We start from the raw sequence: 27825 nt of genomic DNA on the forward strand, positions 1-27825 counted from the left end.
TAGTTAGAATTTCAACCTGCCTTCTGTTTGTAACAAAAACTATTCAATTAAAACATTGAATTTGTCCAAAAATCAGAATGGATATCAAGTGGAAATTTAAATCACAATAACATCTGCTGTTTTTCACCCCAGGACTCCTCCACTGCTACGGTTGGCGTACTGTAAGTTTCTAGCACCCTCATGTGGTTTAATTGGAATGGTTTCACAGGCATTTGAAATCAGTTGTCTGAGACTGAAAACAGTGGAACAGACTATAATTCAACATAGAAGTTCTGCTGGCATCATAAACCAAGAAAGGAAACCTCAAGTCAGCAAAATTCTAAGATGAATGTATAGGCTCGATTCTTAACTTCTATCTACTGCTCATTTTATATGATCACTACAAAGGATGACTTACAAGCAACTACAGCTAGTTTCATTTCTGGCAGATTGGAGTCCCCCATTTTCAAAACCAAGTATTTGTTGTGGGTGATTGTTGAATAGATGAAAAAGAACCTCCTTCTGCTCAAAAAGAGAAGCAAGTGCCCAATTTGTGTACATTTTGATTAAGTAAACCCAGTAACCCAATTATATGTTGCAGTTTCTAAATAGTCGAGAAATCCAGTCACTGAGAGCTTCCACTGTTTTCAACATTTTAAGCAATTAATTTTTCTACATTTACTAAAATCATTTGAGAATAATTTCTGCAAACAAAATTTTTCCCTCTCTAAACATGTGCCTAGGCTTGTAGGTGAGATTTCTTTCCAGTAGTAGTGTATTTCAAAGCCCTCTTAAAGAGGAGAAGCTAAAGAGAAATACACTGTCTTTCTTAAACTGGTAATACATGTTCCTGTTACCACAGATCCAAGTTTAAAACCTATCTGTGACTTCATATGCCTGAGCTGCCTCAACAAACGATCTTCTCAGAAAATAGAAAAAAGTAGATTTTAAAACACTGATATTATAGGAATGTTCTGAACATGAAATAAAATTTTTAAAATAATTGGCCATAAAGGAGATAAAAATGCAAATTAGTGAGAGGTAAAGAGTCTATTAACAAAAATTTGAATGTGGCTTATTTGTATGCTGAACTGGATGTCCCAATGTTAAAAATATCAGTAGAGTGCAAGAGGAATATGTTTGCTCATCAATACACAGCAATACGTAGGTTGATATTAAAAGAGAAGAATAGACTTCAGAACTTGGAAAATGTATAGAAAACAGAAATAGTATTCATTTCATTATTGATTAATAAAATTTAAATCTAGGTAATGTCTGGTAATTAAATAGCACATCAATCCATAAATGTACACCAATTTTTGTAAATTCAGAAGACCTAATAAAAACATCACTATGTTTCATGTCAAGGGTAGGGCAGGGGTAGAAGACAATTAAAATTATTAATAGATGCCTTTAAAAAGGTAAACGTCTAAAAACTGCCATTTCTTCTGGTTGTGGCTATTGCTTTGCAGCATTGGCACTATTTACTTCATTGAAGCAGAATTTTGGCCAAATGTGTAAGGGTAAGAGGAAGACAAAACTGCACAGAAGATACCTGGAGTGAATCAGAGCACAAGTGCCTTACCTGTTGAGCCCTTTTAGTGTCTTTTCCATGCTTAAAATGTCACGCATCTTATACAAAAACCACTTGTCAATGGATGTGAGCTTCATAATCTCATCCAGGGACACATTGTCTTCCAAGGCCTGCCAAAAGGAGAAGAGATGCTTTCTTTGGCAAACATCTTATAAAGGTCTTATTTGGTTGAAAACATAGCAGCCATTCCTCTCCATGTTAAGAGAGCCTGAGGCTATAGACTGAGAATGAAACTGATATCACATCATTGACGTTCCTCCCAATAAACTTACAGATACTGCCAACTATATCCACAAATGGCATGAACAGGAGGTACTCTGAGTTAATCAGAGTAGTGTGTGCTCAGAAAAGTTCCTGTAACAGGCTCTGCTTCCCTGCTTTTTATATGACTGTGTTACCAATTATATTCTAAATCTGGTATATCTTTTTGGCATTAAAGAGAATCTCTTGAAACTATAGTTATGCCAAATTGGTAAGAACATGTAGAATCAATATAATGATCATTTAACTTGTATTTTGGATAATTATCCTTTAGCATATTTAGCATATTTTTATCACTTCATTCCATATTCACACCAACCAGTCATTGAGAATTTATGGATCACATTTGGCTTGGTGTTATTTCTCTCAAATATTACCTCACAGAAGACTTCAAACAAAAAATTATTTTGAATCAGTTACTGTGACTTTTGTGCTAAGACAGGCATTTTACAAAATCCTAATATAGTCCAAAACAATGTAGTAATAACTTCTGTTCTGATAGGCAGCTCAGCTTTTTCCTCAAGCTTAGTTTAGCAATTTCTCAAAAGTAAAATTACAGCTATGGGTCATTAAGCTGAGTACAAAAGGCAGCTGAAAGAAGAGATAAACTCTCAAAACCAAAACCTTCATATTCAAAAGATGCCTACTCTTATTCTTTTCTATGTTTAGATAATATTTCTACTCAATGAAAAATGATAATCAAATATTTCAAAACAACGTATTTTATTATGGCACACTATATTTTTAAATACCATTAGGAAATATATGTAACTAATAACTGCTGTTATATTTCAACCAAGGGAGCTTAATTTTCCTAAAACTTTTACTTATTTCTGGTATCAGAGAGACCATTGTCATACATGTGGAGAAACAATATAGCTCATAATTCTATTGACTAGAATAAAATGACATCTAATGTGAATACTGAAAGACATATTCGTTTCGTAAGTCTATTTATGTTTTTTTGTTTAATTCTCCCTATAACTATACCAGGTTCCCAAGGACTTAATATTATGCCTTATTTGCGAAGGGATTGAAGGGACAATTGGCTCTTTGACCATCAACACTGTGAGGGGAATAGAACCTTAAGGTCGTAGTGACACTTCTGATAGACCAAAGGACATTTTCACACAATCGCACACAGTAATTACCCTGTGACTGATGAAGGACCTAGAATCTGCAGTCATTTTACTGTGAGGAAGGACAACTAGAATCACATCCACAGTTCTGAACAGAAAGCAAGATCCTGCTGATCTTTCAAGAGCTGCAGCTTTGCCATGTCACACAGCCGTAATGAAGTTCGTAATGACCCCAAACAAGTTGGAGGTTACTCTAACGTTCCCCAAATCAAAAATAATGCCCTGTATTCTCCCCAAATCAAAAGAGGTGATGATCCAGTCATCCTGAAATAAGACTGCTGCAAAAATCAGACCTCAGAGCAAGTTGCCCTTTCTAAGAATTATGAAAGCGAGCAAAGATTTACTCACTCCCTTCATTTTTTTTCCCCTTCAGCCCACCACACTCCTCACACTCTTTGTCAAAATCACCAAGTTCCTGGTTGCTGTGGAAATGAACAGTAATGATGACCTCTAACAAACAGAAATCAGTTCCTTCTCCCAGCACGCTGGCAGGCAATAATTTATACCTCAGACCCTGCACTTCTTGCTCATACTCTGTGCAAGAAAGAATCTCCACACATTTTCCCTGAATTTAGAAAAGAATGAGAGATATGCTTGAGTTTTACAGCCTCACTGGGAACCTGGAAATACTTCCCTTGTTCATCCACCTCAAAATGGCAGAAGTATGATTACTAGACTCAAGGAAAAAATCTATTTACTGTCCTTTGTCTGGAAAAAAAAATTATATGTATACATACAGACACACACATACGCATATATACACATGTATGAATGTTGTAGGTTGCTTTTTAAACAAAAGACTGAAATAAGAACAATAAAGAAGGTGAAATGGCTTTCTAGAATGACCTCTCATTACTAATATCAGTCCCACCACCATGGAAAAATGTTAATTCTCTATTCCCTTGAAAGTCAACTTTGAGAAATGTCCATCAAAAAATACTAGTATCTCTCAGACTACTTCAGAATTTCAATGGAAATGAAATATTCTGCATTTGGAAACCATAAAGGTGAGGAGAATACATTAAATGCAATGAAGGAAACATTCCCTCCCCTCCTTCTATATATGAGCATAAAAGTTGCAGAGTTCGAAATCACTAACAGCATTTTTCTGTCGTTACAAAGACCAGCATTTTTCTGTTGCTACAAAGACAAGTTACAAAGACAGATTCCCTTTTTAAAGACAAAATTCATATTTTCATCAACTCATTCCACATGTACATACACACACATAAAATGGTCAGAGGACTTTGTAGCTCCAGTGTGGTTTGGTACTGTTGGAGGATTAATACCTAACCTTCCTTAAATGTCAAAAAGCAATTCAAGGATTTCTGACCAGACACATCCCAGCTGCCCAAATCACCTTTTATAAAATCAGATGAACTAAAACTTCAAAACTCTAAGCATAGTAAACATGAAAGGAGATTAATATGGCATTTAATTTGCATTAAAGGGAACTAGTGGGTGGAAGTGAGAAATGTGGGGCTTTTTTGTTCTATAAGTAAGACCAATAAAATAATTACATAGAAAAGCCTATAATCATGGAAGTTCTTTAGAGTTTGTTGTTTAAACACAGAAGAAGAATCAAATAAAGATTATTCTAGAGTCTTAGGTAGGACATACTAAGTGATACCATTTTACGCATCTTCCTTTCTAAAATATAATTTTACACATTTTCAATGAGCAAGTAATGAGAGTGATGGGAAATCATAAGTCAATATTATCAAACATTTAAGAGTATTGATAATATATGTACTAAAAGGGAAGAACATTTTATCTATGTGATCATCCTTTAAAACTGCAGTGTTCCCTTTAAGTCCAGGCTTAAGGTGAAAATAAAAAAGGGTAATTTTTCATTAGCTATAGAATAATCTGATGAAGTCCGTAGAAACCTCCAGTTTAATACTATTAAAGAGAATTAAAGATTTTCCAAAAATTCCTGAATTCAAGACCACTTTGTGATTCAGTTTTACATTCAAGTCCAAGCTGATTGTATTCTGGGAAAGAAAAAAAAAGGGTAGCTCTCCACCCCTTGTCACATATTACCTTGGCGATGGCATAGATGCGGGTGCTGGATGGTTCAGCCAGCTCTCTTCTGAGATCAATGTTGGATGGCCACTCTTTGTTCATTGGGAGACGGGAAGTAAAACCAGCTATAGAAGGGTGGCACATCCGTAAAGCCTTCTGGAAACTCTCCTCAAAGGTGCGACCAATAGCCATGACCTGTAATACACATTTAAGACTCATATTTTTAAAAAGAGCTTGCATATTTTTAATTTGTAACAAAGCTAGAAGTTGACTATTTTTCAGAAAAGACTTAGGAGCAAGACATATATCAAAAGAATGCTACTCAAATTTAAGTTATTTTTCTTTCTTGCCTTTTTACCGTGGTTTTGATGTAATGAGTCTTTAACATCATTAGGTCACTCTTTTACCACTTAGGGAATTTAGCTTGATTTGCTGAGACTGATGAGGAAATCACCTGTACTTGCTCTGGACCATAGCATTAAAAGAAAGAATCTGTGGCCAGAGAACATAGACCCTTCCTCAATAAGATCTTGCTTTCATGCAGATGTCCTTTAGAATAAAAAAGCAAACGAAGAGAAACCAGACATATATTAACACAAAAACAGAACTATTTCTAAATGGGTATCAGTCAGTATCCCAGACAGGTTGGCTTTCTTTATAGCTAAGCATTAATATTAATAGGACCTTGAGAATCATAACAAATACTGACAGATTCAGATTTTGAATATAGGAGACTAAATTCCCCATGACAAATTCAACATGTCGTCCCACAATCTTTGCAGCTGATTGTATGCTAATCAATTAGGAAAACCATGTGGTGATTTAGTTTGGACAAGTTACAAGTGAGAACTAAAATTAACCTTGAAGCCTACCCAGTTATTTTCAGTGAATAAATACTGTCTTTGATTCTTTCCATGGAATAATAGATTGCCATGCATTTTTGGTCTACAATTTAAAATAATAACAGTCATAACACTGCCTTCAGTAAACTTCCGTGATGCCTCAAACAGACCTGAATTCTCATTAATGTCAGTTTAGTAAATCTTCATGTCAATTGCGTGACAAGCTACATATACAAAGATCACTAAAGCCAAACAGATAACCTTTTCACACTGCTCCAAATTTAATTAGAAATAAGGGAAGAGTCTCAAGAGCAGGGATAAACAAAATATTAGTCCAATTCAGATACGTAATTTATGAGGCATAGTGGTATTTGAAGAGTTAGACAATATATTCATAGATGTTCTAGCCTAAGCATAGGAGAGGGTACCAGATATAATATAGTTTATGGCACTATCAAATTAAGAAAATATTTTTGGAATATTTAAGAAAATTTTAAAGTATTATATATTTAAGAGTTGGCCCTAAAGTAACTAATTCTATAAGTAATTCACCATGAATTTTCATTAAAGTACACTGTACATAATAGCATATGGAGTACATTCAATAAAAGAGAAGTAAACATAATAATAAAGGAATACATAACAGTGTTTGCTCAAAATTTGTCCTTTTTAATACTTTATATTATTAAACTTCATATTCATTAAGTGAAGATTTCACCATTTTTCAGTGGAATATCTATTGTGGCTTTCCCTGACCCTATTCTACTACATTCTCACAGCACCTGCATATAAATACTGCATTCCAACTTTTACCACAGTTTAATTCATATTATATTTAGTTCTGTGAATATATTCTGAACTCACCAGCTGGAGATAATGTCACAATTATCTCCATCTTATTCGCTGTTTTTATCATCCCAGGGTCTTGCATGTAGTAAGAACTCAGGAAATGTCTGCTAACTTGAGTTGAACTAAATGTAAAGTGTTAAATATTCACTGAAGACAAAAACCTTTCAGATAATAAACCCTAAATTAACACATTACAAAATTATCTCATATTCCTTGGCCTACAAATTTTCCCATGCACATTGTGAAAGGGGAATCTTTCCATGAAATGTAAACTAAATAACAGTTGTTTATTTGGCAGAAACACCACCAACAAAACTTTTCCTGGCATTTGAGTTATAATTCTATTGTGCACCTTGAAGCATGATAAAAAAAATTAAGATTTAAAACAGCTATGCCTTATGTGGAAACACTAGGGAGGAAATGAAATTCATATGTATCCTCCAATCAGTAACCCAGTATCCAAGGAAACTGAAGACTTTCAATGACATTAGGGTTGGACAAAATAACTGAGAACAAGGATGAAAGAGAGGAATTAACCAAGGACTCACCTCTCCTACACTTTTCATAGAGCTACCAATTCGGCTAGAAGTGCCGTGAAAACGATCAAGATCCCAGCGAGGAATCTTGGTAACCATGTAATCCAGGCTCGGTTCAAAGCAGGCTGATGTTTTCCCTGATACAACGTTCTTGATTTCTGGAAGTGGAATTCCTAGGGCAATCTTTGCAGCAATGAATGCCAATGGGTAGCTATAAAGGAGGAGACATTTTTTTTTCTTTCAGCAATAAGTATTAAAAACAGCTCAAAATATAAATTGGTTTTTCTTAGAAATTCTGGTATTATTTCACATCAAGGTATAAAACACACCTGATTCTCAGTTCTGTATGAAAATTTAATAGCTCCTTATAAAATAAAGTGAGTCATGGTAAAGTACAGAAGCACAGATCACAAAAGAGTTCACTGTCTATGCCTGACATGCAGTGCTACAACTCCCAACCTTCACCTCTTCAAGCCAAAATCAATAGCTTCCTTGAGGAATAAAGTACTCACTTGTGTATAATTTCCACTAAGATAAGAATCTGCAAAATATTCTTTTATAAAAATATATACATGTCTGCACCTAGGAAGACGGTGGAGTTAGCTGGTACTATGGGGTATGTAAAGGTCATAAAATGCAGTCCTTGAAAGTTTGGGTCCTTGCTCTGTTTCCAAATTATCTTTGAACTTTGGGCTCCTTACACAACTAACACTCTGGAAACTTGACCATACTCTTCTGGAATGTCAGTTTGGGTAATTGTATTTGAAAAATTAATTCACAGAACTATAGAATTACATATGAGTCCTTTAGTACAACTTCCCCACCTAAGAGGTGAAGAAACTGACAGAAACAGTAGTGATTTATCCAAAGTCCCACAATTAGTAGAAGGACCAGAAGGAGAACTCAGGTCTCTTGACTCTTGTTTAGCTCATCACTCCTTCCACACTCCATGTAGCACTGTCTAGCTACATAAAAATAGCTTGAGAGGTAAATATTTTTTAAATATCATGTAATTTAAATACCAGATGTTAAAGATATTAATAGAAATAAAAGATATTAATTAGTGTTCCTTCCAGTCATGCTTGCTAGCAATTGTTAAGTAGATACAAATTTATTTATTTAGTTGCAAGATTTACCTATAGAAAAAACCTACTGTTGTTTGCTCTTGTGAAGTTTTGCTAAAATAAAATAATGTGATTGCATGCTTGAGTCAAGTGAACTCTATTATTTGTCCAAAATTTGTTATATACCTAAAAAAGTCAGTGAAGGACTAAAATTAAGGATTAATTTGTACTTTTTAACAACATCTGCAAAGTGCAATTAAGAAGCAGATTTTTCACAGCCTGCTTTGACCACCCAGATCTTGATTAGTTTATGATTAGCCAGCAAACAAAGCCAGCTAGCAATACCATTTGCCTCAATCTGGCGGCAAGCTCATTAATAACCATGTCCATAGGACATGACTGGGAGTCAGCATACAGAAATGGGGACTATAGTTTGCAAATGCAGCACATTCTTCCACTAGCTTTCAATTTTCCAGTTCAATCTGCAAACCCATGGTCAATCGTTCTGGCCTTACCCAGTAGCTTTTGAGGCCAGAGCAGAGCTTCGGGACAGTCTGGCATTCACTTCAATGATGCAGTATTCCATTGAGGTAGGATGAAGGGCAAACTGAATGTTGCATTCACCCACAATGCCCAAGTGGCGAACGACATTGATTGAAACACGTCTCAACAACTGAAACTCCGCATTGGAGAGCGTCTGGGCAGGGGCCACAACAACTGAATCACCTGTACATCCAAGCAACACTTGTTATTTGGTAGCATATCTAAATAACCAACTTTAGTAACTTAACAATCTATTTGCATGACACAAGAAACAGAACAGGCTGAGGGTTTGCCGGGAAAAGAACTATCTTAGGGAAACACATACAAGGCACGTTCCCTCTGATTGTTTTACCTGTATTACTCTGACATATTTACAGAAATCACTCTAAGCTTTCCCAAGATCATGAAGCTATCAAGGCTTAGTCATCTACTTACTGGATTGACATTAACTTCTTCAATTTCCCTTCTATGTCTCATGAATTAGCTTTCAAGTTCTTCCTTCCATAAAATATCAGCTCGTCTTCACCCACCAATTTTCTAAATCTCATCCCTTCTCATTTTCTCACTTCTCTCCAATTATAGCCCCCTGTATCTTCAATCTCTTAGTCCTTAGTCACCATCCCTTCTGCCTACAAACAAGCTCAGATCACTACAGGCTCAAGGAGCCCCTCTCTGAACTGCCAGATGGTTATAAGAACCATCTCTCTCATTCCTTACATGACTAAACCTTTTGAAAATTTACCAGTTCTTTTGTTTGTTTGTTTGTTTTTGCGGTACGTGGGCCTCTCACCGCTGTGGCCTCTCCCGCTGCGGAGCACAGGCTCCGGACGCACAGGCTCAGCGGCCATGGCTCACGGGTCCAGCCGCTCTGCGACATGTGAGATCCTCCCGGACCGGGTCGCAAACCCGCGTCCCCTGCATCGGCAGGCGGACTCTCAACCACTGCGCCACCAGGGAAGCCCTACCAGGTCTTCTTATCACTCATAGTCATATAATTCCTTTCCATACGGCTCACATAACCAACTTTGCATTGAAACTGTCCTCTTGAACATCCAAAAGCAACATTAAATCTTCATTCTTGACCTTTCATAGTATTTGCTACAGTCAAAACCAAAGCTCTTTTATAAAATATTTTTGTGCATTGGCTTATAAGGTAACTATCATTCCCTTCTTTTTCTTCAACACCAATCTGTCCTTTTTCTTCTGCCCTATAAATCTGAATGTTTCCCAGGGTATGGTCCTGGACCCTATTCTCTTTCCTTCTACACCTATGCCCTTGAATACTCAGTCTATGCTTCCAGCTTCCGCTATTTTCTTTATTCAAAGACTTCCAATGACCTTGCATCAACTTCTTTATTTCTATCCTCTTTCCTGAGTTCCAGCTCTACATTCTCCTCTTCTTGAGATTTCCGCCCACTTTTAAACTTTAGCATTTCTAAATCCTAAGTCATCAGCTTTGCCCTCTAGTCTAACCAGTTTCCCTTCCTGAGAAACCTATTTATTTCACCTATTTCTATTTACTGTGGCTATTTTCTCATTCACTTGGTGACTAACACCCAGTCTGCTTCAAGCCTTCTTAACCTCATGCCTTACTTCTCAACACCAAGTCTTACAGATTTTACCTTCACAGCATTGCTTATATTCTACCCCTTCCTCAAATGAAATCAGGATAATAATATCTGCCCTACTTCAGAGGGTTTTTGTGAAGATCAAATTAAATATGAGAGTATTTTCAATGCTGTAAAATACTATATATGTGTAAAATTTTATCACTAATGTGTATGCTAAGAATAGTAATTTAAAGAAAGGGACTTAATAAAGACTGCTATGAGCCACCAGAGATATGAGCTGAAGCCATTACCATAATGCTTGAAGATTCCTTGCCTACCTGTATGAACGCCCATGGCATCAACATTTTCCATGCTACAGACAGTGACACAGTTGTCATCAGCATCTCGGACCACTTCAAATTCTATTTCTTTCCAACCTGTCACTGACCTCTCCACCAGAATCTGGTTGGTCATAGCAAAGGCCTGGAAATTGGTGACAAAAGACATCGAAGAGTAAGGAAAGGCACTAGCATTAACGTGGCTATTTGGCAAAGCGCCCTGGCCTAAATCCTGGTCTGCACTGCCTAGTCTCCATCCTCCTCTATGCTGCAGAAGGCACAATGTGTCGGAAAATCAGCGAGGTACTAGGAATAGCATTCTGCAGTGAATATGCTTGATTTACATTATTGAGCCTTGCCATTCAAAGTGCTGATATGACATTAAATCAAACTAATTTAGGAAAAAGAGAAAATAATTGAGCAATCAGGCAAAGGGAAATGAAATTATTTTTGCAGCTAGGCTTCTGTGAAAGCAGAGATGTGATAAGTGCAAATAAATATGGAAAAATAAGTCTAAAGATTCTGTCTTTCTCTAAAATAGCTGAGGGTGCTTTGTAAAGAACACACACAATAAAAGTCAGTTGATGTTGATGAGGAGAAGAAAGGAGATGATGATGGTTGTAAACAGTTAGCCAAGATGGCATGTGAAACTTGGGAATTAAAAGAACCATACACGACTATTATTATGGGTAATCACTGCCTAAGTGCTTAAATACTGAATCGTATATCATGCCTGCCTGATTAAACAGATATGAATTAGTATAATTATCATTCCTTATTTACTCTGTACCCCCTGGTGGGTAGAATGCTGAACCCAAAATCTGAAAAAGATGGTCTCCGACCTTAGGACATTTAGTGGCTGAAAATCCAAGACAGAAATGTCCCTTTGTCTCATAATAAATTTGATTATTTATGGCAATGAAAGTAAGAGAAAGCAACTGGGGAAAGTAATTTGAATTTTTTCAAATTATTAGCAGGTAGCATAATGAAATAATAACTCAACGTAAGTTATTCCGTGATGTGTCTCAACACAGTTTTTTTAACCTCAGCAAACACTACAGGCTCCAGCATGTGCACTTCAAAATGTAACACATTTGTCCCCACAGCTACCCATGGTGAGGTTTTCAAAGTGGTTAGGAAACTCTGTAGCCAGTGTGAACAATTTAATAATGATTTATTTGTCATTAGGATAGCCTGCTAATAGAAAAAAAAAATCTGGGAAACAAAGGAGATGAAGCTGAGGAAGGCTTTTGCATTCTAATGGAGTAGACTGGACACAAGGACTATTGAGATCATCTTCACCTGTTGCCTCAGCTTCTTCTTTCTCTTTCAAGTCTCAGATTTTATACAAAGATTAATTTAGGGACCTAGACCAGGTTAATGCAGTTTCTAATAATGCTAAATATAATCCCAAGAGAGTAAGCGGTAGCTTGGGATATAACAATACAAGTCATTATTCTCAAATGAAAAGCTAGGGTTTCAACAAAGAAAACCATTCAATGGCTTACTAACTATTTTAGAGGAATATAAATAATTTAAAAATATCCCATTCCAAAGTTGTCTTCATTGTAAATATTCTTATACGACTGAGTGTTTAGAATGCTTTTTATACTGTAAAAAAAATACATTTTAAATTGAGAATAAGTATACATTGGTCACGATTGACAGTAATAATGAGGTTGTTAATATTAAAAACATTGTTGGGGGGAGACATACAAGATGGCGTAAGAGTAAGACGTGGAGATCACCTTCCTCCCTACAAATACATCAGAAATACATATACATGTGGAACAGCTCCTACAGAACACCTACTGAATTATGGCAGAAGACCTCAGACCTCCCAAAAGGCAAGAAACTCCCCAAGTATCTGGGTAGGGCAAAAGAAAAAACAGAGACAAAAGAATAGGGACGGGACCTGCACCAGTGGGAGGGAGCTGTGAAGGAGGAAAAGTTTCCACACACTAGGAAACCCCTTCACTGGAAGAGACAGGGGCTGGCGAGGGGGAAGCTTGGGAGCGACGGAGGAGAACACAGCAACAGGGGTGCAGAGGGCAAAGCGGAGAGATTCCCGCACAGAGGATCGGTGCTGACCAGCACTCACCAGCCCGAGAGGCTTGTCTGCTCACCCGCCGGGGCGGGCAGGGCTGGGAGCTGAGGCTGGAGCTTTGGAGGTCAGACCCCAGGGAGAGGGCTGTGTTCACGCAGCCTGAACGGGGCTAGTGCGCCACAGCTAGCCGGGAGGGAGTCCGGGAAAAAGTCTGGACCTGCCTAAGAGGCAAGAGACCATTGTTTTGGGGTGCGTGAGGAGAGGGGATTCAGAGCACCACCTAAATGAGCTCCAGAGACGGGCGCGAGCCGCGGCTATCAGCACAGACACCAGAGACGGGCATGAGACACTAAGGCTGCTTCTGCAGCCACCAAGAAGCCTGTGTGGCACAGGTCACTCTCCACACCTCCCCACCCGGGAGCCTGTGCAGCCCGCCACTGCCAGGGTCCCGGGATCCAGGGACAACTTCCCCGGGAGAACACACGGTGTGCCTCAGGCTGATGCAACGTCACACCAGCCTCTGCCTGCACAGGCTCACCCTGCATTCCGTACCCCTCCCTCCCCGCGGCCTGAGTGAGCCAGAGCCCCAGAATCAGCTGCTCCTTTAACCCTGTACTGTCTGAGCGAAGTACAGACGCCCTCTGGCGACCTACATGCAGAGGCGGGGCCAAATCCAAAGCTGAGCCCCTGGAGCTGTGGGAACAAAGAGGAAGGGAAATCTCTCCCAGCAGCCTCAAAAGCAGTGGATTAAATATCCACAATCAACTTGATGTACCCTGAATCTGTGGAATACATGAATAGACAACGAATCATCGCGAAACTGAGGCAGTGGACTTCGGGAGCAACGATATATATATATATTTTTTTTCCTTTGTCTCTTTTTGTGAGTGTGTATGTGTATGCTTCTTTGTGTGATTTTGTTCCTATAGCTTTGCTTTTACCATTTGCCCTAGGGTTCTGTCTGTCTGCTTTTGTTTTTTTTAGTATAAATTTAGTACTTGTTATTTTTGGTGGATTTGTTTTTTGGTTTGGTTGCTCTCCTCTTTCTTTCTTTTTTTCCTTTTTTATTACTTTTAAATATTATTATTTTTAAAAATTATTTTTTATTTTAATAACTTTATTTTGTTGGTTTTTTTCTTTCTTTCTTTCATTTTCTCTCCCTTTTCTTCTGAGCTGTGTGGAGGACTGGGTCTTGGTGCTCCAGCTGGGTGTCAGGACTGTGCTCTGAGGAGGGAGAGCCGAGTTCAGGACATTGGTCCACAAGAGATGTCCCAGCTCCACATAATATCAAACAGTGGCAGTTCACCAAAATATCTCCATCTCAACACTCAGAACCAGCTCCACTCAACGACCAGCAAGCTACAGTGCCGCACACCCTATGCCAAACAACTAGCAAGACAGGAACGCAACCTAACCCATTAGAAGAGAGGCTGCCTAAAATCATAATAAGGTCAAAGACACCACAAAACACACGAAAGGACGCAGACCTGCCCACGAGAAACACAAGATCCCACCTCATTCACTAGATCACAGGCACTAGTCCCATACACCAGGAAGCCTACACAACCCACTGAACCAACCTTAGCATCTGGCGGCAAGCACCAAAAACAACAGGAACTATGAACCGGCAGCCTGCGAAAAGGAGACCCGAAAAACAGTAAGTTATAAAAAATGAGAAGACAGAGAAACACACAGCATATGAAGGAGCAAGATAAAAACCCACCAGACCTAATAAATGAAGAGGAAAGAGGCAGTCTACCTGAAAAAGAATTCGGAGTAATGATAGTAAAGATGATCCAAAATCTTGGAAATAGAATGGAGAAAATATAAGAAACATTTAACAAGGACCTAGAAGAACTAAAGAGCAAACAAACAATGATGAACAACACAATAAATGAAATTAAAAATTCTCCAGAAGGAATCAATAGCAGAATAACTGAGGCAGAAGAACGGATAAGTGACCTGGAAGATAAAGTAGTGGAAATAACTAATGCAGAGCAGAATAAAGAAAAAAGAATGAAAAGAATTGAGGACAGTCTCAGAGACCACTGGGACAACATTAAATGCACAAACATTCGAATTATAGGGGTCCCAGAAGAAGAATAGAAAAAGGAACGGATTGAGAAAATATTTGAAGAGATCATAGCTAAAAACTTCCCTAATATGGAAGAGGAAATAGTTAATCAAGTCCAGGAACTGCAGAGAGTCCCATACAGGATAATTCCAAGGAGAAACACACAAAGACATATATTAATCAAACTATCAAAAATTAAATACAAAGAAAAAATATTAAAAGAGGCAGGGAAAAGCAACGAATAACATACAAGGGAATTCCCATAAGGTTAACAGCTGATCTTTCAGCAGAAACTCTGCAAGACAGAAATGAGTGGCAGGACATATTTAAAGTGATGAAAGGGAAAAACCAATAACCAAGATTACTCTACCTAGCAAGGAACTCATTGAGATTTGACGGAGAAATAAAAACCTATACAGACAAGCAAAAGCTAAGTGAATTCAGCACCAGCAAACCAGCTTTACAACAAATGCTAAAGGAACTTCTCTAGGCAGGAAACACAAAAGAAGAAAAAGACCTACAATAACGAACCCCCAAAAATTAAGAAAATGGTAATAGGAACATACATATCGATAACTACCTTAAAAGTAAATGGATTAAATGCTCCAATAAAAAGACATAGACTGGCTGAATGGATGCAAAAACAAGACCTGTATATATGCTGTCTACAAGAGGCCTACTTCAGACCTAGGGACACAAAGAGACTGAAAGTGAGGGGATGGAAGAAGATACTCCAAGCAAGTGGAAATCAAAAGAAAGCTGGGGTAGCAATTTTCATATCAGGCAAAATAGACATTAAAATAAAGACTATTACAAGAGACAACGAGGATACTACATAATGCTCAAGGGATCAATCCAAGAAGATATAACTATTTTAAATATTTATGCACCAAATGGAGGAGCACCTCAATACATAAGGAAAATGCTAACAGCCAAAAAAAGGGGAAATCGACAGTAACACAATCATAGTAGGGGACTTTAACACCCCACTTTCACCAATGGACAGGTCATCCAAAATTAAAATAAATAAGGCAACACAAGCTTTAATACATTAAACAAGAAAGACTTAATTGATATTTATAGGACATTCCATCCAAAAATAACAGAATACACTTTCTTCTCAAGTGCTCATGGAACATTCTCCAGGATAGATCATATCTTGGGTCACAAATCAAGCACTGGTAAATTTACGAAAATTGAAATTATATCAAGTATCTTTTCCGACCACAAAGCTATGAGACTACATATCAATTACAGGAAAAAATCTGTAAAAAATAGAAATACATGGTGGCTAAAAAGTACACTACTTAATAACCAAGAGATCACTGAAGAAATCAAAGAGAAAATCAAAAAATACCTAGGGCTTCCCTGGTGGCGCAGTGGTTGAGAGTCCACCTGCCGAAGCAGGGGACACGCGTGCATGCCCCGGTCCAGGAAGATCCCACATGACGCGGAGCGGCTGGGCCCATGAGCCATGGCTGTTGAGCCTGCGTGTCCAGAGCCTGTGCTCCGCAACGGGAGAGGCCACAACAGTGAGAGGCCCACATACCGCAAAATTAAAAAAAACCAACCTAGAAACAAATGACAATAAAAACACAATGACCCAAAACCTATGGGATGCAGCAAAAGCACTTCTAAGAGGGAAGTATATAGCAATACAATCTTACCTCAGGAAACAAGAAACACCTCACATAAACAAACTAACCTTACACCTAAAGCGATTAGAGAAAGAAGAACAACAAAACCCCAAAGTTAGCAGAACGAAAGAAATCATAAAGATCAGATCAGAAATAAATGAAAAATAAATGAAGCAAACAACAGCAAAGACCAATAAAACTAACAGCTGGGTCTTTGAGAAGATAAACAAAATTGATAAACCATTAGCCAGACTCATCAAGAAAAAAAGGGAGATGACTCAAATCAATAGAATTAGAAATGAAAAAGGAGAAGTAACAACTGACCCTGCAGAAATACAAAGGATCATGAGAGATTACTACAAGCAACTATATGCCAATAAAATGGACAATCTGGAAGAAATGGACAAATTCTTAGAACTGCACAACTTTCGGAGACGGAACCAGGAAGAAATAGAAAATATAAACAGACCAATCACAAGCACTGAAATTGAGACTGTGATAAAAAATCTTCCAAGAAACAAAAGCTCAGGACCAGACAGCTTCACAGGCAAATTCTATCAAATATTTAGAGAAGAGTAACAACTATCCTTCCCAAACTCTTCCATAATATAGCAGAGGGAGGAACTCTCCCCAAATCATTCCATGAGGCCACCATCACCCTGATACCAAAACCAGACAAGGATGTCTCAAAGAAAGAAAACTACAGGCCAACATCACTGATGAACATAGATGCAAAAATCCTCAACAAAATACTAGCAAACAGAATCCAACAACACATTAAAAGGATCATACACCATGAACAATTGGGTTTATCCAGGAATGCAAGGATTCTTCAATATATGCAAATCAATCAATGTGATAAATCGTATTAAGAAACTGAAGTATAAAAACCATACGATCATCATAATAGATGCAGAAAAAGCTTTCGACAAAATTCAAGATCCATATGATAAAAACACTCCAGAAAGCAGGCATAGAGGGAATTTATCTCAACATAATAAAGGCCATATATGACAAACCCAGAGCCAACATCGTTCTCAATGCTGAAAAACTGAAACCATTTCCACTACGGTCAGGAACAAGACAAGGTTGCCGACACTCACCATTATTATTCAACATAGTTTTGGAAATTTTAGCCACAGCAATCAGAGAAGAAAAAGAAATGAAAGGAATCCAAATTGGAAAAGAAGAAGTAAAGCTGTCACTGTTTGCAGATGACATGACACTATACATAGAGAATCCTAAAGACTCTACCAGAAAACTACTAGAGCTAATCAATGAATTTGGTAAAGTAGAAGAATACAAAATTAATGCCCAGAAACCTCTTGCATTCCTATACACTAATGATGAATAATCTGAAAGAGAAATTAAGGAAACACTCCCATTTACCATTGCAACAAGAAGAATAAAATACCTAGGAATAAATCTACCTAAGGAGACAAAAGACCTGTATGCAGAAAACTATAAGACACTGATGAAAGAAATTAAAGATGATACAAACAGATGGAGAGATATACCATGTTCTTGGATTAGAAGAATCAACATTGTGAAAATGACTCTACTACACAAAGCAATCTACAGATTCAATGCAATTCCTATCAAATTATCAATGGCATTTTTCACAGAATTAGAGCAAAAAATTTCACAATTTGTATGGAAACACAAAAGACCTCGAATAGCCAAAGCAATCTTGAGAACGAAAGAAGGAACTGGAGGAATCAGGCTCCCTGACTTCAGACTATACTACAAAGCTACAGTTATCAAGACGGTATGGTACTGGCACAAAAACAGAAAGATAGATCAATGGAACAGGATAGAAAGCCCATGCACATATGGACACCTTATCTTTGATAAAGGTGGCAGTAATGTACAATGGAGAAAGGACAGCCTCTTCAATAAGTGGTGCTGGGAAAACTGGACAGGTACATGTAAAAGTATGAGATTAGATCACTCCCTAACACCATACACAAAAATAAGCTCAAAATGGATTAAAGACCTAAATGTAAGGCCAGAAACTATCAAACTCTTAGAGGAAAACATAGGCAGAACACTCTATGACATAAATCACAGCAAGATCCTTTCTACTCACCTCCTAGAGTAATGGAAATAAAAACAAAAATAAACAAATGGGACCTAATGAAACTTCAAAGCTTTTGCACAGCAAAGGAAACCATAAACAAGACCAAAAGACAACCCTCAGAATGGGAGAAAATATTTGCAAATGAAGCAACCGACAAAGGATTAATCTCCAAAATTTACAAGCAGCTCATGCAGCTCAATAACAAGAAAACAAACAACCCAATCCAAAAATGGGCAGAAGACCTAAATAGACATTTCTCCAAAGAAGATATACAGACTGCCAACAAACACATGAAAGAATGCTCAACATCATTAATCATTAGAGAAATGCAAATCAAAACTACAATGAGATATCATCTCACACCAGTCAGAATGGCCATCATCAAAAAATCTAGAAACAATAAATGCTGGAGAGGGTGTGGAGAAAAGGGAACACTCTTGCACTGCTGGTGGGAATGTGAATTGGTTCAGCCACTAAGGAGAACAGTATGGAGGTTCCTTAAAAAACTACAAATAGAACTACCATATGACCCAGCAATCCCACTACTGGGCATATACCCTGAGAAAACCAAAATTCAAAAAGAGTCATGTACCAAAATGTTCATCGCAGCTCTATCTACAATAGCCCGGAGATGGAAACAACCTAAGTGCCCGTCATCGGATGAATGGATAAAGAAGATGTGGCACATATATACAATGGAATATTACTCAGCCATAAAAAGAAACGAAATTGAGTTATTTGTAGTGAGGTGGATGGACCTAGAGTCTGTCATACAGAGTGAAGTAAGTCAGAAAGAGAAAGACAAATACCATATGCTAACACATATATATGGAATATAAGAAAAAGAAAATGTTATGAAGAACCTAGGAGTAAGATGGGAATAAAGACACAGACCTACTAGAGAATGGACTTGAGAATATAGGGAGGGGGAAGGGTAAGCTGTGACAAAGTGAGAGAGTGGCATGGACATACATACACTACCAAACGTAAAATATATTGCTAGTGGGAAGCAGCCGCATAGCACAGGGAGATCAACTCAGTGGTTTGTGACCACCTAGAGGGGTGGGATAGGGAGGGAGACGCAAAAGGGAAGAGATATGGGAACATATGTATATGTATAACTGATTCACTTTGTTATAAAGCAGAAACTAACACACCATTGTAAAGGAATTATACTCCAATAAAGATGTAAAAAAAAAAAGAACACTCCCTAACACCACACACAATAATAAACTCAAAATTGATTAAAGACCTAAATGTAAGGCCAGACACTATAAAACTCCTAGAGGAAAACATAGGTAGAACACTCTATGACATAACTCACAGCAAGATCCTTTTTGACCCACCTCCTAGGGAAATGGAAATCAAAACAAAAATAAACAAATGGGACCTAATGAAACTTAAAAGCTTTTGCACAGAAAAGGAAATCATAAACAAGATGAAAAGACAACCCTCAGAATGGGAGAAAATATTTGCAAATGAAGCAACTGACAAAGGATTAATCTCCAAAATTTACAAGCAGCTCATGCAGCTCAATAACAACAAAAAAAAAACAACTCAATCCAATAATTGGCAGAAGACCTAAATAGACATTTCTCCAAAGAATATATACAGATTGCCAACAAGCACATGAAAGAATGCTCAACATCACTAATCATCAGAGAAATGCAAATCAAAACTACAATGAGATATCATCTCACACCAGTCAGAATGGCCATCATCAAAAAATCTAGAAACAATAAATGCTGGAGAGGGTGTGGAGAAAAGGGAACACTCTTACACTGTAGGTGGGAATGTAAACTGATGCAGCCACTATGGAGAACAGTATGGAGGTTCCTTAAAAAACTAAAAATAGAACTACCATAGGACCCAGCAATCCCACTATGGGGCATATACCGTGTGAAAACCATAATTCAAAAAGAGTCATGTACCACAATGTTCATTGCAGCTCTATTTACAATAACTAGGATGTGGAAGTGTCCATCGACAGATGAATGGATATAGAAGAAGTGGCACATATATACAATGAAATATTACTCCGCCATAAAAAGAAACGAAATTGAGTTATTTGTAGTGAGGTGGATGGACATAGAATCTGTCATACAGAGTGAAGTAAGTCAGAAAGAGAAAAACAAATACCATATGGTAACACATATATATGGAATCTAAAAAAAAAAATAGTTTCTGAAAAACCTAGGGGCAGGACAGTAATAAAGATGCAGACATAGAGAATGGCTTTGAGGACACAGGGAGGGGTAAGGGTAATCTGGGACGAAGTGAGAGAGTGGCATGGACATACATACACTACAAAATGTAAAATAGATAGCTATTGGGAAGCAGCCACATAGCACAGGGAGATCAGCTCGGTGCTTTGTGACCACCTAGAGGGGTGGGAGGGAGACGCAAGAGGGAGGAGATATGGGGATACATGTATATGTATAGCTGATTCAGTTTGTTATAAAGCAGAAACTAACACACCATTGTAAAGCAATTATACTCCAATAAAGATGTTAAAAAAATTTTTTAAATAAAAAGATTGGGAACATCTAATATGCTAGAGGAAAAAAATGTATACCTCCACAAACATGTCTTTTCTTTAAATACATGATTCAGAAGTCCAGATGGAAATAGGGAACATTTATATTAGATATGTTTCCCTTTTGTAGTTTTTTTTTGGCAACTTTAGAAAAACTCAATCCAATTTGTAGACATGTACGTTTGTCATTGCAGTTATTAAAATACATTTAATTTTATCTGTTTCTTCTCAAAATCTTATGTCAACAATTCAAGGGCTCATTCTTTTTCACTCTAAAACATAAATAATGATAAGGGTATAAACTCTGCCTGATATTTACTCAGCACTCCTAAAAATAGCCATCACAATAATTCTGTCAGCTTCACATCCATAACTGCCACATGGAAAGTTACATAAGCCTCTTTGCCCACACACATATTCATTCATTCAACTAGCACTTACTGAGCCCCAGTATTGCAAGGCACTGCTGTATTCTGTGGGAATAGAGTGTGGGCAAAAGTCGCTGATTTCATGAAGCATGATTTCTGTGTTAATTTCTAATTTATTTTTTGGAGCATATCTTAATTTTCAAGATCTTTCCTTTAATACTTAAGAAAAGGAGTATTCAGAAATAAAGTGATTTTTATGTAAATGGTAAGCACTCAGATTTCACTTTTGCTTATATATGTGTGTGGCAGTTGGCAGAGTAATCACTCATTCATAGTACTAAGAGGTTTATATTGTATATATGTTAAACACCTGAATTTGAGGTAAAGCTAAACTACTCAATGTGTTTTATTTCCCTTACCAGATGTCATCCATGTCTTATTGTTTCAAAAGATAATGGCAAAATGGGACATTATATTGTTTTTTTTTAAACCACTAAAATATATTTTAGCATGATGGGTGTTTTGGAGCAGATTTTGTAGCAGAGGGAGATGGAACTGGATTGACTGTCTATCAATGAAATCAATAGACAGTACAGTAAAGACGGACTTTGGGTTAATGCTATGTTCCAGTGTAAGTAATTGCACTGTATTTCCCTTTCAAAAGTGTCACCTCTTGGACAACAATTTAGAGATGTGGCAGTGATTTATAAACAGAGAAAAGGTTATTTCTTATCTACATAACTTTCTCTAATTGAAAGACTATATCAGGGAGTTTTCTTGGCTGGTCAGAATTTGGTCTGCGAAAATACATACCTTTGTGCTGAGGTCCAGTAAGGTCTCCTTATTAGGACAGATGCCTGAGCCTAACCCACCCAGGGCATAGGCAGAACGGATCATCACCGGGTAGCCAATGGTGTCTGCCGCCTTCAGTGCATCCTCAATCTGTCAACAAGAACAAGGACTCAAAGTTTTAAAAGCTGACAGTAGAAAAGACCAACCAAAGGAGTCTGGTAATTCAGGTAAATCAGTTTATTTGGAAAAAATGACTATGAAAATGTTCTATTATTCCCTCATCTCCTTCTGAAAAACAAGTGTTATTTTACAAATTTTAAGTTAAATTTTAGAATTTTTTAATATACAGTGAAGGCTTTTTTTTTAACACCTTTGGGGTAAATTTTATTTTGCAGTATAAAAAATAAAACAATGGCCAGAGGTGAGATAGTTGCCATTAATTTGAGAATGGGAGCTATACTGAATTTTTAAGTTCAGTTTAAAAGTCTTCGTCTCTTAACAAAGCAAGGTTTTCTACTACAGAATCTAACTTGATATTACTGCAATAAGCCATTTGGAATATTATATAGAAAGAGATTTTTCATTTTTCAAGTTCAGTCAGAGAGTAGTCTCGGAAGCTTGGGATTTTTTTTTTTTTTAACTTACAGAATACAGCATATGTTGGCTATATTTTTCTGTCATGGAATATTATTACACTACCAATGGGAATGTAATTATACCTTTCCCATATGCCTGTTTCTCATCCTAAGGAAGCAAGGACATAATTAAATCTGGCAATGAAAGAATAAATATATGGCAGGAGCTTTCCACATGTTCAGCAGAGCTATCCTGGGATTGTTCCTGATTGACAGCTTTGCAACATGCTATATACTTGATAGCACGCTTTTCTGAAAACATACATAGCCCATTTTTAGTTGTCCCAGCAGTACTTGCCTTATCCCAGAGGATTTGCCTATTTCTACACTGAGGAAGTTGCATCAGAAACTGTCTCCAGTATCCCCATTTCACTGACTGAAATCAGGAATAAAGTCAGGGACAAAAAGAGATGTACAGGAAGCTGATCTTTTCCTGGCACCTGGTAATAGCCCATCAAGAGGCACAGGATACGATGGAAAATGATTAAGAGAAATGCAAAACAATCTGTCCTCTTTAACCATCTAAGCCACAGGTTTCTCAGTCATAAATATTACTGATTAGATCCAATGGCTTTTTTTTTCTAGATAATTTTATTGTAAAATGTTTATTCCATTCTAACAAAAAAAAAATTTGTTCGTTTATTTTTTGGCCATGCTGCACGGCATGCAGGATCGTATTTCCCCACCCAGGGATCAAATCTGTGCCCCCTGCAGCGGAAACACAGAGACAACCACTGGACCACCAGGGAAGTCCCTAAAAAAAATTTTATATTCAACCATTTCCCATTTGCAGGACATTCGCACTTACAAAATGTGTGACTGATCCCAGGAAGAAGGTAAAAATTACTTTGGCATTGCAAGTTGATATGGTTCTTTGTTTTGATTCAGGAGATTTGATACTCAGGTCACATCAACCATTGATAAACCACATCACCTTTGAGATTATGCTTCCCTTTTCATAAAAATAAACTATTAATACCTGTCCCTAATGTTTTAGCATTGAATGCCACAATTAACACACAGTGTCTCTGAAGTAATAACACATTTCTGGAAGATAACATATACAAATATAATACTTTATTATTTTTAGGCATGACAAATCATTCTCTCTACAACGCAAGACACATAATGGTCCTGTTTCTCCAGAACAAAGATTTCTTACCGATTCCACTGCAAAACTTGGAGCAATCTTTTCATTAATCTCATTTAGTTTGTCTGAGAACAGCTGTCTATCTTCTGTGGCCATAATGGATTCAACTGAGGTTCCCAGGACTTTCACGCCATATTCCTTGAGCACACCTCTCTTAAATAGTTCCACTCCTACAGAAAAACAAAATAAATCAATTTTTAACATATCAAACTCTTATGTTTTCTATAATAGATATCTGAATACAACTTTTTTTAAAAAAAAATCTTAACTCCAAAAAGCCACCAGAGTCCACAACAGAATTGCACTTAGAGTAAAAAAATTTTTGAAAGAAAAATTCTGAAGACATTTTAGCAAAACATTTTGCTGGTGCTACTATTATGTATAGTATCACCTTCTCCAAATGATTTTTATTATTCTCATTAATAAAAATCATAGCATTACAGTGAGCCTTAAGATTTTAGTATATTTCATTTCCTTCCAAGGAAGGTCTATTCCTATAATGAGCTTCTCTTGTGTAAATAATCTCAGTGATGTGGGTATCTATCTAGGTTAAAAATTAACAAAATCGTTTGTGTTCCCACTAACTTAACATCTAACTTTGGCTGTTTTTTATAGTTGACATACAAATTATATCACCAACTGCTTACCCAAACTAGCCAGTGAGATTCTCATTCATGATCTAATTCTGAAGGTTTGAAATATTTTAAATAGGACAGAGCATTGGACTCAGCAGATGCATGAAGGGATGGTAGAGAGACTGATCTATGTAAACATGAAAATATATGTGAAAGTCAAATGCCACAGGGCAGATACATAGAGCACAGAGCACTTAATCAATGTTAATTCCCCTTTTTCACTCATAATAGTTCTCAGAGTTTCACTGGTAACAGAGAAAAGCAGTATCCTGGGACGGAGAGGGGGACTCAAAAAACCTACTCAGTCACCATGCAGCATTAAAGCAAAAGGTTTCTTTTTGTCCCCCAGCTGTTCTGTGAAATAAACTGGTAATGTTCATCATGTGACATTTTCAGGTGGCTGTTTACTAAGCTTCCTCACACAGTGGAAAACTTTTGTGAACACACAGAGCACAACTGCTAAATAAATTCAAACAAAAAAATATTATATATAAGTGTGTGAACCAAAACTCTGCAATTAAACTTAAAAGAACTCACCACAGTTCAGAGCTGTCTGTCCACCCATGCCTAGAATTAATCCATCTGGCCGTTCTGCCTTGATAACCTCTGTGACAAACTGAGGGGTGATGGGGAGGAAGTAGACAGTATCTGCTTGCTTTAAGCCCACTTCATTGGTTTGCACCGATGCAATGTTTGGGTTCATCAGGACAGTTTTGACATTTTCTTCCTGAAATAAAGAAAAAGATCTAGAATCTTAATATATGGTCTAAAGAGAAAAATCATATTCAAATGAAGGGTATTAACAGGTAACAAAAAGTTATTCTGTGGGCTCTAGAGATCAGTAATGGGACCAGTGTGAATGGAAGTTAAAGGATGACAAACATTTGGTAAAAGGAAGGAAGAAAATTGCTTGAAAATAAAACTATCCAAAAAGAGCTGGCTACCTCATGAGGATCACCCTGAATTCCTTGTCACTGTAGGTATCAAGGAAAGCTGGAGATGTTTTCTATAGAATTTGACTGGAGGTCCACAAATACTACTCAATTTTACAGCTCAGTCGATTAAAAGAATAAAATATTCCAAATTTTTTTGAATGAGTAAAACATAAAATGGAAAAAAGGCAGCATCAAAGCTGCTTCCTTTTCTAACGTTTATTGAAGAACAGCATTGAGCATACGTTTTAAATGCAAGATAATGTGCTCCCTTCTAGCTGGGAGCACTGAGAGCCTTCTGCTGGTTTCCATTTTCTTTAGATTTTCATGCCTGCTGTAGTGCTTTGACAAAGACCATTATACAACTGTTTATACATATTATATAAAAAGAAAATGACCGTATGGCAAAAAATAAAAAATAAAAATTTGTGTGTGTGTGAAGATATTCATAGCCCTATCTCATTCCTGACATCTGGAGAGACCCCTAAAATAATTCTTCATGTAGGCTACTAAGGATAATAGCTTTATAGACCAGGATGAGGGCGACATTTAGTAAAATAATTATTATGAAATCTGGCCAGATGGTTCTTATCTTTTTACCTATTAGCATGTCAATTTTGAAGTCTTCTAAAAACTCAACAAAATATTCATATGAAAGTATAGAAATCATCATTGAAAGCCCTACATATCCTTGGGGGTGTGGTGAATCCAAATGAAAAATTAAATATATTTCATATTACTTTAAATTCAAATAGTGCCTTAAAACTTGTAGTGTACTTTTTTGTTAATTTATTTGATTTTTATAGCAAGACTATAAAAGAAATTTTCACCTTACAGATGAAGAAACTGAGATTCAATAAGGTTAAGTGACCTTCCAAAGATCATATAGCTGATAAATGACAAAATTAGGGCTCTAATTCAAGTCTTATGACTCAAGTTCTACACCCTTTCCTCAATATGAGCCCTCTCTAAGATTGTAAGGAACATTTTAAAGAGTACTGTTAACAAAATATTGAATAGATACATATAGATAAGCAAATGCATTTAAAATATGGGTTAGAATTTAAATAATTGAGTCCAAACGGAGAGCACATCATAAACAGAAGTTATAGACTGTCTCACTACTAGAGAAAAGTACCAATGGATAGGTATATTTGTTAAATATTTTCCTGCGTGTGCTATACAATGAATATAGCTATTTTTATAAATCAAATTACATAGGAAAAGGTCCCATAAATTCATGTGATGAGTGTCTATTCAAACCATTTTAATAAATGTTACATAATTTTTTTCTAATATAATTCCAGCTATAATTTATGCATAATCTAAGTTTTAAAAAATACTCAGTTCATAAATTCATCTTTATTAACCTCTTAATCACAATACTATATCTAATAATTCCTATTCTTCAGTTCAAATCAATAACTTCACCTTTTGGATGTAATGCATATAAAAAATACAACCTATGGAAATATTAATTCTTTATAAAACTACCAAATAAGATAAAAAATTGCATGACACTTAAATGTGTTCTAAACCCTTAACACACTTAGACTGTGTTCTAACCAATCTGAACCATTGGATACCCACTAATTATCTATCTAAAGATAAACTGAATCTTAATACAATGAAATAAAGCACACTTTGAAAATGTACACAAAAAACATGTGTGCATGGGGTGAACATGCATGCGTGTATGGAGAAGAGTATTAAAAATAAAAACGAATGGGAAGAAGAGTAAGGTAATTGGGGGGTTGTGTCTGTTTTCAACAGACATCTGTCAGGTGAAAATCTCTGTATATAGAATACTGAATAAAGAAAAGAAAAAAAGGAAAATTTTGGCCAACTGTTTCTCTTGTTGGTTGTCCTAGTCTCCTGCTTCCTTCCCTATGTTGCTCTCTCCTAGCCAGGTCTCTTGGTAAGAGTGGCTTGACTCCACAAAGCCTGTGGCAAGGTCACAGAGAGCTCACGTTGACTTTGGATGGCTTGATTAGCACCAAAATGGGGACTATCGTGGAAAATAAGGACACCAAAGAGAAGCCAAGTTAGCTCTTCAATAGAAATATCTTACACTTACAGTGTCAGTTTTCTAAAGGTTTATTTTACTATGATAAAGGTTGGGGAGATTTCGAGAGACTCTGAAGAAACAGGGAGGATATTCTTCCCAATTTAGGTATCAAACCCTCTATTCCACTTGAAAATCCAGGCATACCTTCCTG

At 36.9% G+C, this 27825-nt stretch overlaps 1 protein-coding gene across 1 annotated transcript in view; it reads right to left on the reverse strand.

The window, feature by feature from the left end:
* CPS1 (carbamoyl-phosphate synthase 1) overlaps nucleotides 1-27825 on the reverse strand; it is a 142800-nt gene that overhangs the window by 64962 nt on the left and 50013 nt on the right. Inside the window, exons 14-21 of the mRNA XM_060151307.1 lie at nucleotides 25212-25401; nucleotides 24052-24209; nucleotides 22276-22404; nucleotides 10721-10865; nucleotides 8805-9015; nucleotides 7238-7436; nucleotides 5017-5193; nucleotides 1565-1683 (exon numbers count right to left, since the gene is read on the reverse strand). Coding sequence (XP_060007290.1) covers nucleotides 1565-1683; nucleotides 5017-5193; nucleotides 7238-7436; nucleotides 8805-9015; nucleotides 10721-10865; nucleotides 22276-22404; nucleotides 24052-24209; nucleotides 25212-25401 — 1328 coding nt within the window. The remainder of the gene's footprint in view (nucleotides 1-1564; nucleotides 1684-5016; nucleotides 5194-7237; nucleotides 7437-8804; nucleotides 9016-10720; nucleotides 10866-22275; nucleotides 22405-24051; nucleotides 24210-25211; nucleotides 25402-27825) is intronic.

The sequence above is a fragment of the Lagenorhynchus albirostris genome, chromosome 6 (assembly GCF_949774975.1).
Source record: "Lagenorhynchus albirostris chromosome 6, mLagAlb1.1, whole genome shotgun sequence".
In the NCBI taxonomy this organism is placed as follows: domain Eukaryota; kingdom Metazoa; phylum Chordata; class Mammalia; order Artiodactyla; family Delphinidae; genus Lagenorhynchus; species Lagenorhynchus albirostris.